General features: G+C 44.2%; 1 protein-coding gene and 1 long non-coding RNA gene across 2 annotated transcripts in view; one reads left to right on the forward strand and one right to left on the reverse strand.

The window, feature by feature from the left end:
* LOC126536703 (cell adhesion molecule Dscam1-like) overlaps positions 1-14,257 on the forward strand; it is a 166,190-nt gene that overhangs the window by 84,483 nt on the left and 67,450 nt on the right. The window contains exon 13 of the mRNA XM_055073860.2: positions 2,437-2,616. Coding sequence (XP_054929835.1) covers positions 2,437-2,616 — 180 coding nt within the window. The remainder of the gene's footprint in view (positions 1-2,436; positions 2,617-14,257) is intronic.
* The window catches only part of LOC129386214 (uncharacterized), a 144,343-nt gene continuing 132,548 nt past the window's right edge, over positions 2,463-14,257 (reverse strand). Inside the window, exon 3 of the long non-coding RNA XR_008613666.1 lies at positions 2,463-2,552. This is a non-coding gene — a long non-coding RNA (uncharacterized lncRNA). The remainder of the gene's footprint in view (positions 2,553-14,257) is intronic.

The following is a 14,257-nucleotide window of genomic DNA, read 5'->3' on the forward strand; positions in this document are numbered from 1 at the left end:
TTTTAAACAAGGAAATCATGGATCATTTACTAAATTAACACTCTGGAGAAGCAGGCGACATATTGTATGTGTTGCCGGAGTTTACAGTTCACAATCATTCAATAAACAAATTAATAACATTTTTACCGCTACGCACGAAATTTGTCAATTTCTTCAATTGTTCCTTGTGTGCTTGCTTCCAAACGTTTAGTTAATTGAACCTCGACAAGCAACGCCATTTATTTTTTATCTTGAAGACTCATCCTTCTATTAAGGGAGGTTTGACTTTGGGCATTCTGCCCCTTGCACGGAAAAACATCGCCTTTTACAGGAGGTATCCTAGAACATGGCTTGTAGAAGGTATCACTATTACGAAAACAGATATGTAGAACACAGGGATGACCCCCTTCAGATTTCCTTAACAATTTCTTTAACTTGCTGAGACGCGGTGATTCCAGCAAAGTGTGTGCGGCAATATCGTACAACATCAAGCGCGCTTCTACGCTCGACTGAACTGTGTGTATATAATAAGGTTCTACAATTATCAGTTTGGAAGCTTAGTTAACCGGCGAATTAAAACACGTATCAGTAGGATTATGCATAACTTATAACGAGTGCATAGCAATAATTATTAACATAAAACGTATTGACATCTCAGGTATATTTTAATTACATTTATTTACTGGGAACAAAAATGTATAGGGAACAGTCTAGCTTAAGGTTCTGTAGGTGTCATGTGCAGGTGTAAGTATTCGTATTATTCTTGTCCTCGTCCTGCTTGACGAATCAGAATATCTTCAAACAACAACCTTAACTTCTAAAATTTAAGACTTGCTGCTAATCGCCTCGTTATACGCACATCTAAGCAGACCAATCAGTCATAATTTAGAACGCCAGAACAAGAAAAAAAAAAGAAGAGAGTAGCTATGCGTCCCATAATTGTTCAAAGTTGCGAGGGATTGTGGGAGCCATTGGCACCTCATTCTACAAAGGACGTCATGGAGGCGGCGGCGCATGCCACTCCGACGTTGGACCTCGGCTTTAATACTACAATGATCTAAAACGAATGATTATTCACACAACAAACTCAAGCTGTTTACATCAGCCTAGCAGAAAGCTAAAAAAATTTACTGACTCAGAAGCTCTGCCCCTGTGTAATATGCTGCAGCATTTCTTCTCTTGGCATTTGCAGCGACCTTTCTTTTTTCCAGCAATTAGCTATGACTTGTCGCTATGGTTACATTCTTGCCACAGACACTCTACACCCATGACCAAACTAGGTGGTGAAACAGTTTCCACTGTCAAAGGTGGCGCCACGGTCCTGGCCCGTATTCACAAAAATCTCTTACGCTAGAAATGTTCGTAAAAGCAAATTCGAAATAGTCTTAATGCGGAGATACTATTAGCAAAGGCCTTCAGCAAGTGGCAAAGGTGAGTTTTCTGTTACAAGCTTTGTGACTTCGGCCCCTGCTTCAGCTTTCCTTTGTAACTTCTTTCCTCAATTCGGAAGAAGCTTTGCGAGGTTGCTGAAGTTGGAATCAACAGTGTTATATAGGACGTGAAGAAGTAGAATATATCCTGTCGTTGTCCTCCTCCTTATCATCACTATCATCATCATTATCATCATCATCATCATCTTTGTTGATATATCCCACTTCGGTTTGCCCCACAGGTCTGGCCGCGTCAGCGCATTGCTGCATGTCGCGACTCTTTTTTATAGCTATCCATGTTCCTGTATCTTTGCCTGTTCGTGCGAATGTGGATAAAATTGTTATTAAAAATTAAATTCTGAGGTTCTATATGCCAAAGCTATTGTGATTATACTGCTCGCACTCTTCTTTCCTTAGTTTATTACTGCACCAAACAAGCTAAGACACGCAGAAATCCCCTTCAAAGGCTACTTTGGCGTGCGTAATAGTCCACGCCAAAACAATGCTTCGAAATCAGAAAAAATAATAAAATAATTGATATTTGAAATCTGCCGTACACAACTTAAACTTCTGATTCGGCCTGTGCTGCAAGATTTAATAATATTTCAACTGTGGTCTGGTCAAGCATACTGGCCCCATATTTTAAGCATACAGGCACCATATGCTTTCCAAAGATGCTAGACGACAAATAAGTATATTGTCATATATGACGTACCTATAGTGAATTATAGCATGAAGTACACATAAATATGAAAAAAGAAATTCTTGAATAGTTCAGAATCCGTTCTGCGGTTGGACGATTTGTTTATTATTATTTCGAAGTCGCAAGAAATGCGCTGAGACTAAACTTTCAATGCACAGAACTAATTTACGCCTAACGGAAAGTTTTTTCTATGAGTATGCGTATTTACTACAAGGTATCTGTGCTCATTGTTGGATAAACCTCTTTTTCATTCTATGCGGAAGTATGACAGCACTCATCTATTTGACTTTCGTTCTTACCTTGTTTCTGTTGTTTTGGCTCCAGTGTCCGAGGACGGCAGCCGCCAGTTTGCAACCATAACGAGCAGCTCCCACTCCCGCGTGCTGGAGAATGGCTCGCTTGTCATCAATGAAGCTGAGCGCTCGGACGCCGGTCGCTACCTGTGCCAGATTCAGAATGGTGTTGGTTCTGGCATCTCAACCGTGGTCAAGCTCGACGTGCACGGTATGTTCCAATGCGTAGCCAAATTTTAGCCGTCATCTTCGCTAGTGTGTCAGCCATTGTTTCGTAGCTACTGAGATTTCTGTCTATTTTCGGCGCTAGCAATTTTTTTTTGTTATGGTGCATTACCCAGACGTGCAGAAATAAAGAAAAGGTGTTCTGTTTATTGATAGTTCGTTAGACCTGCAGCGCCGGCTGTTACATTTAGGTTCCCTAATTTTTGCAACTCGTATTGTTTCTGTTTCACCAACTGTCGATTAGGCATTGCGGATATACTTTGGACGAGAGGTACCAATTCTTACAATGCCTACGACACCAATATACGCCAATCAACGCTATGAGATGAACCAGTGAGACTTCGGCATTGCTGTCCAATGTTATCGGGTAGGAGGTTGCCATTATCCCTCTAAAGAAAAGTGTATGACAGTCGTGTCTTACCAGTACTCGCCTACCGGGCAGAAACCAGGAGGCTTAGGAAAAGGGTTCTACTTAAATTGAGGACGACGCAACGAGCTATGGAAAGAAGAATGATTGGTGTAACGTTAAGGGAGAAGAAAAGAGCAGATTGGGTGAGGGAACAAACGCGGGTTAATGACATCTTAGTTGAAATGAAGAAAAAGAAATGGGCATAGGCAGGACATGTAATCAGGAGGGAAGATAACCGATGGTCATTAAGGATTACGGACTAAATTTCAAGAGAAGGGAAGCGTAGCAGGGGGCGGCAGAAAGTTAGGCGGGAGGATGAGATTAAGAAGTTTGCAGGGACAACATGGCCACAATCAGCACATGAGCGGGGTAGTTGGAGAAGTATGGGAGAGGCCTTTGCCCTGCAGTGGGCGTAGCCAGAATGATGATGATGATGATGATGATGATGATGATGATGTTATCGGGTATTATCAGGTAGGAGCACCGGTTTCGACCTGTGGCTTATAGATTGCAAGAGCGTGAATGTTCGTTAACCTTTCTATTGAGAAGTTTCCTACGGAAACGTTGCTACTCAAGGCGCATAGAAAATTTATTGGAAGCACTGCTTCATAGATTGTCGAGTCGATGTATACACGATAGCTAAGCGTTTACCGCCTGGGGATCCCAAGTGCAGATTTTCGAAAGGGCGAAAGGGATGTCTCCAATGAAGGAGATCAGCAAAATTTTGTGTTTCTTCGTCATGTCGCGACGGTAAAACTCAAGTTGAAAATGTGGCCAGAGAACACTACGGCGACAACAATGGCGGCATGATGACGGCAGCGTAACGGAAAGGACCGACAGACGAACGGGCAACCTCGTGCATGCACTTGGCTGCTGTCGCAGCGCCCTTCCTCCCCCACACCTCCCATAAGAGACAGAGAGAGAGAGAGAGAAACTGCAATTCGAGCGTGTATGACAGCAAGCATTGTACAAGAATCCGGCTTCATAGCTTGTAGCGGTTCTAGAAAGTGGGTCAACGCGTAGCAACAGCAGCAGCAGCACCAGCACTGAACTTCATCGGCATTATGGGAAAGTTCACGGCGCCGTACTGTACTGTCAACATGTCCATTTATTCCATACGTTTTTCATTCCTGTCTTTATTTTCTACTTCTCTTTTCTTTATTTCTTTCTTGTTCTCCTCATAAGTTAACATCTTCAACATCGTAGCCCAATGTCAGGAGAAGTCTTCCAATTATGCCAGCACCCTCTTTTCCATTCCCCCATTGGTTCCGTTTGTTTGATGCAGAGAGTAAAATGTTTTAGCTCCTTGCAGAACGACAGAAATGGAAGGCTGTAAAGGAAATTGCCCATCTTAGATGAAACGACCGAAGACGCTTCGGTCGTGGGGACGTCCTTCTAGTTTAAAGCCGTATACGTTGACATTAAATGGCGGCTCAAGGAATGCACTGTGCCGACTGCAAGTAGGTCCCATGACGCGCAGCGACGGCTGTTGTGGTATTGACGGCTGACCGCCCTCTCAGAAACAAAACCCATCGGATTCCCAGTCGTTCTGGCAAGTTTATATTGCTCACTTAAACTGATTGCAATCGCGCCCTTCCTTGTGCGTTTCTTTGGGTTTTGTTGTTGGATCTGCTTACGGCGTTTAGGAAATAGAGTCAGGTTGTGCGTTCGCTGGCTCCTCTCTTCCTGCTTGCTCAAGTATATTGCTTGTACTGTCTATTGTCACGTTACTGCCTCATAAGCAGCAGTTTTTACGACTGTCTCTAAGTTTGCCAATGTTGACGAGCGTGTCTCTCTGTGCGTCGTCGCTTCCTTCAAAGCAGGGCCACTGCGAGGCAACCCTTGCGCATGTACACGGGAAATGGCAAACGCGGAAGAAGACACACTGCGGAACCGTTTCCACACATTTACGACCCTGCGACATCTCTTCCAAAAATGTTACGGGATAAAAATTGCACTAAGTCGCGACTTTCTCGCCATACCCTTTCAAGTTTGCTAAGTGTTGCCACGTACATGCGTCGTGCTTGCTTTTTTTTTTCTTTGCTCTATGTTTGTGTGTTTTATACCAATCACATCGATGGTTAATGAGTTTCGTAAGGCTCAACTGCGGCAAAAGTACTCCTGCGCATCTTTCATAGTGAGTACTGCCCCCGCGTTCTTGATACGAGTAGCGGAACTAGTGGATGTTTCCCTACTCGTTAAATAAAACGTGGAGTGGATTTTTATTCAACTTTCCTACAAGCTCACTGAGCATAATGAAGCTGCCTAATTTAGAATAAAAGCTTCAATAAGAAAATCAATGCGGGAACAGAACGCAGACAATAGTATTGCAGGACAATACGATCAATAAATATTATGATTGGTGGCTGCAACTAGATATAATATTAACACAGATAGGAAGAAAACATGCGCAAATACCGTTAGTTCTGACACAACCACCGTAGTAGTGGGCACAACGCCACGCGGTGGCATTTCGGAAAACGAAGTTGGACTTGCACTCCCGTATAAGAATGTTGAGCTCTGTACGCTAAATTAGCCTCTCTACTGCAGCCTAAACCATCTTAAGATGGCCACAGCAGGCAGGGTTCGACGGCCGTTGAACGCTAACATAATCTTTGGTCCCAGTAAACTTCATTTTTAGACCATGCAGCACATGAACTCTAAGAAACTCTGTTGAACGAAGTGTATTTCTCGTCTCTGCCTTTCGTCATGTGGACAGTTAGACTCACGACTCTAAAACACGCGCTCCTGCCGTAGGTCACACAGACACCTCGTCCAGATGACTTCGCATGTCTCTTCATGAAACAAAAAAAATGATTTTAACGTAAGAAAACGAGGCACAATGTCATATTGTAAAGCACTGGATCTAACAAGCCGAGGAAGGGTGAAGCGCATAGCGATGTAAACGAGAACCCATTCTGCAGTGCCATATAAATAAAGGAGACCGTCTTGCTGCGAGAACAGCAAAGAGCAATCATCATCATTAGTCTAAAGGTTTCCATATGCTTCGCGAAAACCTGTAAGATGGCTTTTTATTGCACGAGATAGAAAACTAAAGAAAGCTCCTTAGGTGTTACCGCACGGTGGCTTGTAAGTTCTGATAATGAAGAAATTTTCACATGCGGAAGAAAAGTTTGACATCGAACTTCCGTGAATGGTACAATGTGATATTGCTTAGAAATCATTCTCCCCCTGATGTAGATATTGCTACACTGGTGCATTCTTGACAACGTCGGTAATGACGGAGTAAATGGGAATTCTCGACACCTGTAACTGTACCGTACATTTGGGGTTTTTGTTTTTATTTTACTCATATGGGAAAAGAATATGGACGAAAAATAAGCTACGTTATCGCCTCTGCTTTGTGTGGCGTAGCATGAAACGTCGTTTGCCATTTCCGCTCTGATACGCGCCCGCTCTATGATGGCGGTGAGAACAGCCGCTGTTCTTCCTCGAATATTACCCAGAATATCACCCTGTCGTCACGTGATCTGCCAGAGATATCTGCATAACGGCGCGCTTATATAGCTTAATGTAAAAAATGCCACTGAAAATGTTCCGCAAGGTGGAATAGTGTCAAAGAACATAAGGCATCACAGAGGTAAAAATGGTGCCTTATAGGTTCCTTTGCAAAAGGTGTCGATTTGCGTGAACTGTTCTTATGAAGCACGTTTTTAGCAAGAGGCAACCTTCAGGCAGAATCAGCGAGGCCCAGCTCAAGCTGTTGCAGATGCTACTGGTCAAAAGAGGGAAAGAAAGAAGAGAGGGGAAAATACAAAGGCAGGGGGGGGGGGTTAACCACAGAGAAAATCCGGTTTGCTTTGTGCACTGAGGAATGGCGGAGTGGGAGGCAAATTAATAGGAAAATAAAAAGAAAAGAGAGTAAGAGATCACATAGGTAATGGTCAAAGCAAACAAAATTGTAGCACAACTAGCTGGAACGTGAATAGGACCAATGGTGTATGCTAAGATCTAGAAAGTGGTGCGGTGTTGGCCAAACAGCAGCTAAATAGCACCAGCAAGTGTTCAATAGGACGTTATAAAGCATGAACCACTCTTCACAGAAAAGACACACACCATCGAGTAAGTGAGGATTATCAAGGCCGCAGAATTTCGCTAGAACATACGTCAGCATTGAGTGGATTATGATTTATAATATTTTTCTATTTTATTTTTTCATTATATTTACATAAAATGCCCTAGGGACATAACAATCATAGGAAAGGAGGGGGGCAATGCATAAAGAAAAGCACAACGTGTTTAATAAAGCAAGGTCATCAAATAGTGTACAGAGTATGAGATGAAATAAAAATCATGCGCCTAAATACACATGAGTAAATGCCGCATCGCAACTATATATGTAAAAAAGTATAAGGTTGGTATGCATGCGTGCAAAACGTCAAAGCCTTCACATACTTTTTAAGTTGTAGTTATTCTGATTAAGATAGCCCAAAAATTCTCCATATTCGTGCATCAAAGTCTCAAGGTCAGTAACTGAAGCAAAAATTTTCGAATGAAGTTTCATTCTGAAGGCTTAAGTAAAGATAAACGCATCAGATCCGTGCGCACGAATGGGGCATCAACCTGAAGTCGTGAAAAATGCTTGGCAGTATCATTCCCGTTTGTTTAATTCCTGCTATTGTGTAGTTTTATATGAAGTTCCAAGTTTATTTACTTCCACGACAATACATCAGAACGTGGCTTGAAAGTGTTCGAGTTAGTTGAATTATAGTAAAAGTTCTGCAAAAAATATTAGGCTGGAAGATTTTCAAGCAATAGCTTTCTTTAGCTACTCCGACCACTTTGGATGGTTGGACGATCTCGCTCAATAAACAGTGACACGCATGCGGTGATCCAAGTTGTCTACACTCGCTTGGGCTCTTACGTGTGCAGGCTGCTGTTTTTCCGAGCAGACAACATGGGCCACTGGGTGTCTGCCTGAACACATAAATTACTGCTGGCTACTGTATGGTAACATATGTATATATATTAGACATGTGTATGTTGTATATTAGACAACATGGGTCACTGGGAACGTGATATTGCTCTGAGACCATTCAATCGCCCACAGTGGATGTGCCAAGGTGGCACGAGGGGTACGTAGCCATAAACATATAAAGTGGCAGCGCCCTCGCCCCCTCTCCCATCCGCGACAGGCACCTCCTCACCCAGCGCGGTCACGTGATCGAGGGCCATTGCAATGACGTTGCAGCCACGATACTGGGGATAGTGCTGGTTGCTACGCAGGTTTAAATGGGGTGCGGTGATTGCAGCAAGAAATACTGTGTCGTGGTATAATTCGACATTGTGGTTCGCAGCGAGATGGCCATTTCCCGTGTCTGCTGAATTGGCCATGCGGTTTCGTGATTTCACGGATGGCACGCGCATATTGAGCAGCTTACGACGCAAGAAAGCAATCGCCGATTTTTACAATATTCTTCGATGATTTCTCCGACAATTTTTCAGGATTGCAGGGCCAGTTGCACGGCAAGTTCGGCAATTTCGCCATCTTTTGATCCCGCCGCCAAACGTTGCTGCGTGCCCTACTTACGGTTGTGTGCACTTCTTTTTTGCCGTAGCAATATATATATATATATATATATATATATATATATATATATATATATATATATATATGTAAAGAACAGTCCTAGAAGAAGCTTTGTGAATAGACAAAGCAAAAAATCGACAACCAGCAACCTTTTACTATCGAGCTTATTCGGGAAATAAATTGATTTGGTACGCTTCGACGTAAATCCTTATTTGTTTTGTATATACCACTGAACTTAAGGGATCGCCAACCACTCCACACGTATGACTTTGCTGCCTTGCGCAACAATCTCTCCGCGCCGCCACTGCAGGGCCCTCAATATTGAATCAACGTCTGCAGCGTTGCCTCATCGCTGACTGCAACTGCCTGCAGCTGGCGTCCGACCGGGCATCGGGGTGATTATCTACAACAGAAATACATCAACCGGCTTTTGAGATAAAGCGTCCACGCTGATGGATACGTCGTGTCCTACACTTTGCTTGGTTAGATTCCGCTTATTGATCCACCGGGAGCGCCTGCCGGCTTGTACAGCACACGGTCGCCTTGCAACGGCAGCGCCGCATGGCTCGATGCACCGAAACACGCAGACCGACGGAGCGAAGGCTGCACGCTTTGCCGCCGCCGCCCCCTGATGGCCCGAAGCTAACGGCGAGAAGCGACTCATGTGGCGATCTCGTAGAGCAGACGAACGAACGCAAACAGAAAATAGCTCGAGGCAGACCAACAGAACCGCCTCGCTCGCACGATATAGTGCTCCGCGTTTCGAGTAGCAGCCCCTAATTACGACTCTCTTTTCGAAACGCTTGCCAGAGGTGAAACAGTGTCGGCAAGATGGATGACTGAACCTGCCGCGAGGCCTCCGTTAAGCGATCGTTATAGAAACATCTTGATGTTGAACTGCACGCAACAGCGTGGAGTCCATGCTGCCCTGTTTGGTTCCGCAGTGCAAAGCAAAAAAAAAAAATAATAATATTTGTTTTTTGTAGTTTTTACAGTAACCGAAGCAAGATTCTAGTTGGTTTACTGGTAAAACTTCTGCTGCTCTTTCTTTTTTAGGTGTATCGACGGAGGACTAATCCAACCTCGGTCAGATAAGCAAAGAATCATTCAGCGACTCCATTAAAATTCGTTCGTTTTGATATGACCATGTAAATATTCAAAGGCAGTAGTTCTTCGGAGAATGATGAGAAAGGAAGATTAACATAATACCTCTCTGTTTTTTTTTTTTCATTTGTTCATCGCAATATGCTGTATATAGTATACAGGATGCTTGTGAAGCTATATGCATAATCCACATGATATATTAGAGAATATTCTTGCCCTTCTCTGGCTTTGATATTTGTTACTTCACTTTGTCGTATAATTTTTCCTTTATTTTAATTTTATTTTTCGTACACGCATACACTTTGTACAAAAAACTGTTTGCCCACAATCACAGACGATACCAGCTATACAAAGAATGCAATAGAAGATCACGGAACTCAGAGCTACGTGGAAGTCACAGTGTGTGTGCCATATTGTCACGTGGTAGTGACGGTTGAGGACACAGCAATAAAACTGGGAATGGCGAAACTAACTTTATTGGGCGAACCTGTGCCCAGAAAAACGGGCTACACTCAAAGCTCAACGAAAGCGGCGAACACAGTCGGCGATCGTACAAAATCTGATCTACCGGTCTTGCGCGTCCGCTTTTATACATAAGCCATCAAAGGTTCCAGAGTTATCGCTGGTGCCAGCGTGTCTTCCAGAAAGTCCTGCACAATTCGCGTCGCACATGCATGCAATCAGATTATACAAAGTTCGGCGTCAACAGGCAGCAGATAAAACCATCGCTAACGTTCCAGAAACTTCCGATACATGCAGGTGCGTCCCGCGCTGAGCGATTACATTTTTTTAGACGATGAAACGCGGTCATTCGATAAACAAGTACAGGTGTCAACATAACCAAGCGGGGCTGTATTGACCGTCTTTGTGGTGTTACAAAAGTTGCAGTAACCTCAAAGAACAAGAGAAACACTCTTTTGGCAGCTGTGACCCCCCGCATACTGTGTGATAACGCGTGACCCCTCTACCCTGGATTGGGCTGGCTGCGTTTTTCCACCTCACATTTCTCATGCCCCTGCCTAGTGGACGCTACTGAATGTACGTGGGTTGGTATTCATGGGCTACTAACGTTTTTCTGTCGTTTTCTGTCTTTTTTTGTTTTAAAATGCTTCAACCTTACAGAGAAAATATTTAAATTGAGCTCTGGATGCTTGTAATCTCACTCTTCATGATGGCGGGAACCCGGCCGAAACATTGAGCTTAAATGGTAGTTTTTGCAGTTGTACGTGCGCCTGCACTTTTTTCAATGTATACCCGCCGTAGTGGCATAGTGGCTTTGGTATTCCTCTGCTAAGCTCGAGGTTGCGGGACTGAATCCCGGCCATGGCAGCCGCATTTCGATGATGGGGGCGACATGCAAACACACCCACGTACCGTGCATGGGGTGCACCTTAAAAAACCTCAAGTGGTCAAAATAAACCCGGAGTTAATGTACGCCTACGGTCAAAATAAGTCCGGAGTGAATGTACGGCTACCTTGAGAATCACTGGCTGCCATGCTGCAGCTCATCTTTAGTGTGCTGTTCTGTCTGCCATTTATCATTTTATCCCAAATACAACAAATGTTCCTTTTTTTGTTTCATGAGGCCATTCCATTCGGAAGAAAAAGTAAAGACGTTCGCACTCATTTTCTTTGGCTATTTGATTAGTTTTCTCCCCATATCAACATTTAAAAACAGTAAGCTCACAACGCAGTAAACTCTTTCTTTTGAATTAATTCACGTTATTTTACTCTATGGCATATTCTATAAAGTGTTAGATCCATCTCCTTGCCGTGCAGTGTGCTTGCCCAAGAAGCCCCATCATCATTTTTCTGTATCTCGGTAGCCTCCTACAAACAGTTAAATCAACCTCCAGCTCCCCCTACTTTCCCGGCATCCCGACCTCCAAGCAGCACGTGCTGTGTCCACGTGCTGCTTGCTCAGCTGGATGCGTTGCCGGTTTGTTTAGAGAAGGTCACGTTACTGGCGTTTCAAAAAAGAAATGCTATCTCTCCATCACTCTCATTTTGCATGCACGTAGACAACTTTGTCGCCGCAAGACCGCAGGCGCGCGATCGTTCTTCACTGGCGTCATCTATCAGGACTGCTTTTTATCAGCGTAGTCCCGGACGCAAGCCTACGTCCTCTCTCGCTGACCGTGAAAAACTCCGTGCTCGACCAAACAGCGACCGCGGAGATTGCGGTAACCGTGTTAACTCTGAGAGCAGGGAAGTGGTCACTCGAAGTGATATCTTGTTTCAGCGGGGAATCGTGCGCTCGGCCAGGCTTCGTCGAGCGTTTGACTGCCGAGACACCAGCAGCCTTCGTGCAGCTTTCGTTCCGGCACCACTTTCTCCCTCTTAAAGTCGTTTGCACATCCGACCGTTAGCGTATAAATTTTGTTTAAAACAGGCCTACATTGAAAGCTACGAATGAGCTCAGTGAAGACGAAGATGTAGAGAGAGAGAGAGAGAGAAAGAGAGATGCAAATGAGAGAAACGCAGGGAGGTTAACCAGATTAAAACCTCCGGTTTGCTATCCTGCACTAGGGGAAGGGAAAGGGAAAGTAAAGACGGAAAGAATAGCGTGACAAAAATAAAAGCGTGAAAAAAAATGAACGGGGACGGAATGGGATCATTATAGTCGTTCTAATATGCGACTGCCACGTAAAAAGTCCAACAAAGCCTTGACCGACTTTCGGTGCGACGACAGTTCATGTCGGCATTCCAAGACTGGCTGTTCTGAAAGTGGCCTGTCGCCAAGGCGTGCCAACGCGGTCGCTAGTGACAGCCGGTGAGCGTTGTATCGAGGACAACGAAGATGTAGATGTAGGAATCCCATACTGAGTCCTGCTACCCCTCTTTTTCTTCCCTTCCCTCTGAGCAGAGAAGAAGGCAAGGTGACCTAGTGTACTTCAGGCCAACCTCCCTGGATTTTCTCAATAAAACCTCTACCGTTGTTTTTTTCGTTACCTACAGGGCAATCTCCTTTACCAGCCACGATAAACTACATGAGCGAGAGCATTTATTGGGATAGCAGTTTACGATCCTTTAGGAGCACTCATTCACGCTGCAATCGTCATGCGTTCCCACTCGACAGCGCATGCGCGGCATGCGTGTGAAGGGTTCGAGCAACACCTCCGAGAACTTTTCCAAAGTGAAGGTGTCCAGAGAACGGGGAATGCTTTTTAGCTGCAAAAAAAAAAAAGAAAAGAAAAAAGAAACGATGAATTGAAGTGGACGCACCGTCAACGCCACGCTGAATTGTCTCGATGGACCTGATAAATGTTCTGCTAGCGCCGGTCAACCTAGGCTCCCTTACGCGAGCGTTGTTAGGTGTTTGGTAGCTGCTGTTCTTCTTACCCAGCTGTAGCTGCCTTGCCTGCTGCGTCTCCATAGCTTCTCGCACCCGCGTATAGTTACAAAAACCATCCAAGGAGTTCACGCACAAGGCTAATCCTTGCTGTCACCGCCACTGGTTTACTCTTCAGGCGAACCTGCTTTTTTTTGCTTATTTTATATAGGACGATATAAACTGCCTAAAGAACTAACGCCTGAAACTTCCCCTTGCAATGCATCAGCATTAAGAGTGTCAAAGCGCAAAAAAGTGGGGGTCTGAAGTGTTCGAAGCCAGTCACGTAGTATATATTTACTAGCAAACAGTAAATAAACCATAAAATAATAATAATAATAATAAAGCCGCGAAGTTTAAGTGATGCGTGTAATCTTTCGAAATACGCTTCTCTTATATATATATATATATATATATATATATGGAGAGAGAGAGAGAGAGAGAACGCAACTGCTAGTGGCCTGCTCCGGCCCACCATCAGTTGCATTTTGAAGAGGCAGAACGTGTGTTGAGTGTGTTGACTGAGCTCCTGAACAACAGTTTGCAGTGTCGTGAGCGCGATCTAAATATTCGGTTTCATATTCAGGTCTCTTCCTATGGCACGTGCGTGAATTCACCATACTGTTTAGCTCATTTGTCACGGCAGGCACTTAAAAGTTGCGCCTTGTTTGTTTTTCTTTTACTCCTTCAGCTCACTAGCATTAGGCAATCTCACTAGTCATCAAGTCACTTCTATCTTTTGCTTTAAGGAAGCAATAGGGACAAAAATATGGCCCTTACTTCCCCCTTTTCTTTCTCTTGCTGTAATGTAAACGCCCACGAGAGTAGCCGAAATGGGCCGACGGAAGTAGATATTAAATCTTGGTTAACAATTTCTTCGAAAGCTACGTTTGTATTGAGTAGATTCGCACAGAAGGCTTTGAAACAGGCAACGAGTAAGTGACTGCTTGAAGAACAAGAGAGATGCGAATTATCTTAATGGATTTGGTCGAGGCTTCCTTTTTTGTGCTTGCAATGTAGGGCTCCGAACATTTACGGTGCGAATAACGCGCTCTTTAGCAGACGAGTAGATAGCGTGCCATGAAAGTGTTCGGCCAAAAGTAATTCCAATAAACATTGAGCGTGCCCAACAGTTACTGCGATCTCGTTGGCTCTAAGCAGGAGGTTATCAAGGGCGAGGCCATATAGACTAGCGCTGCTGACTTCTCGGCTGAAGCATTTCTGTACCATTC

This window comes from Dermacentor andersoni, chromosome 4 (assembly GCF_023375885.2).
Source record: "Dermacentor andersoni chromosome 4, qqDerAnde1_hic_scaffold, whole genome shotgun sequence".
Classification (NCBI taxonomy): Eukaryota; Metazoa; Arthropoda; class Arachnida; order Ixodida; family Ixodidae; genus Dermacentor; species Dermacentor andersoni.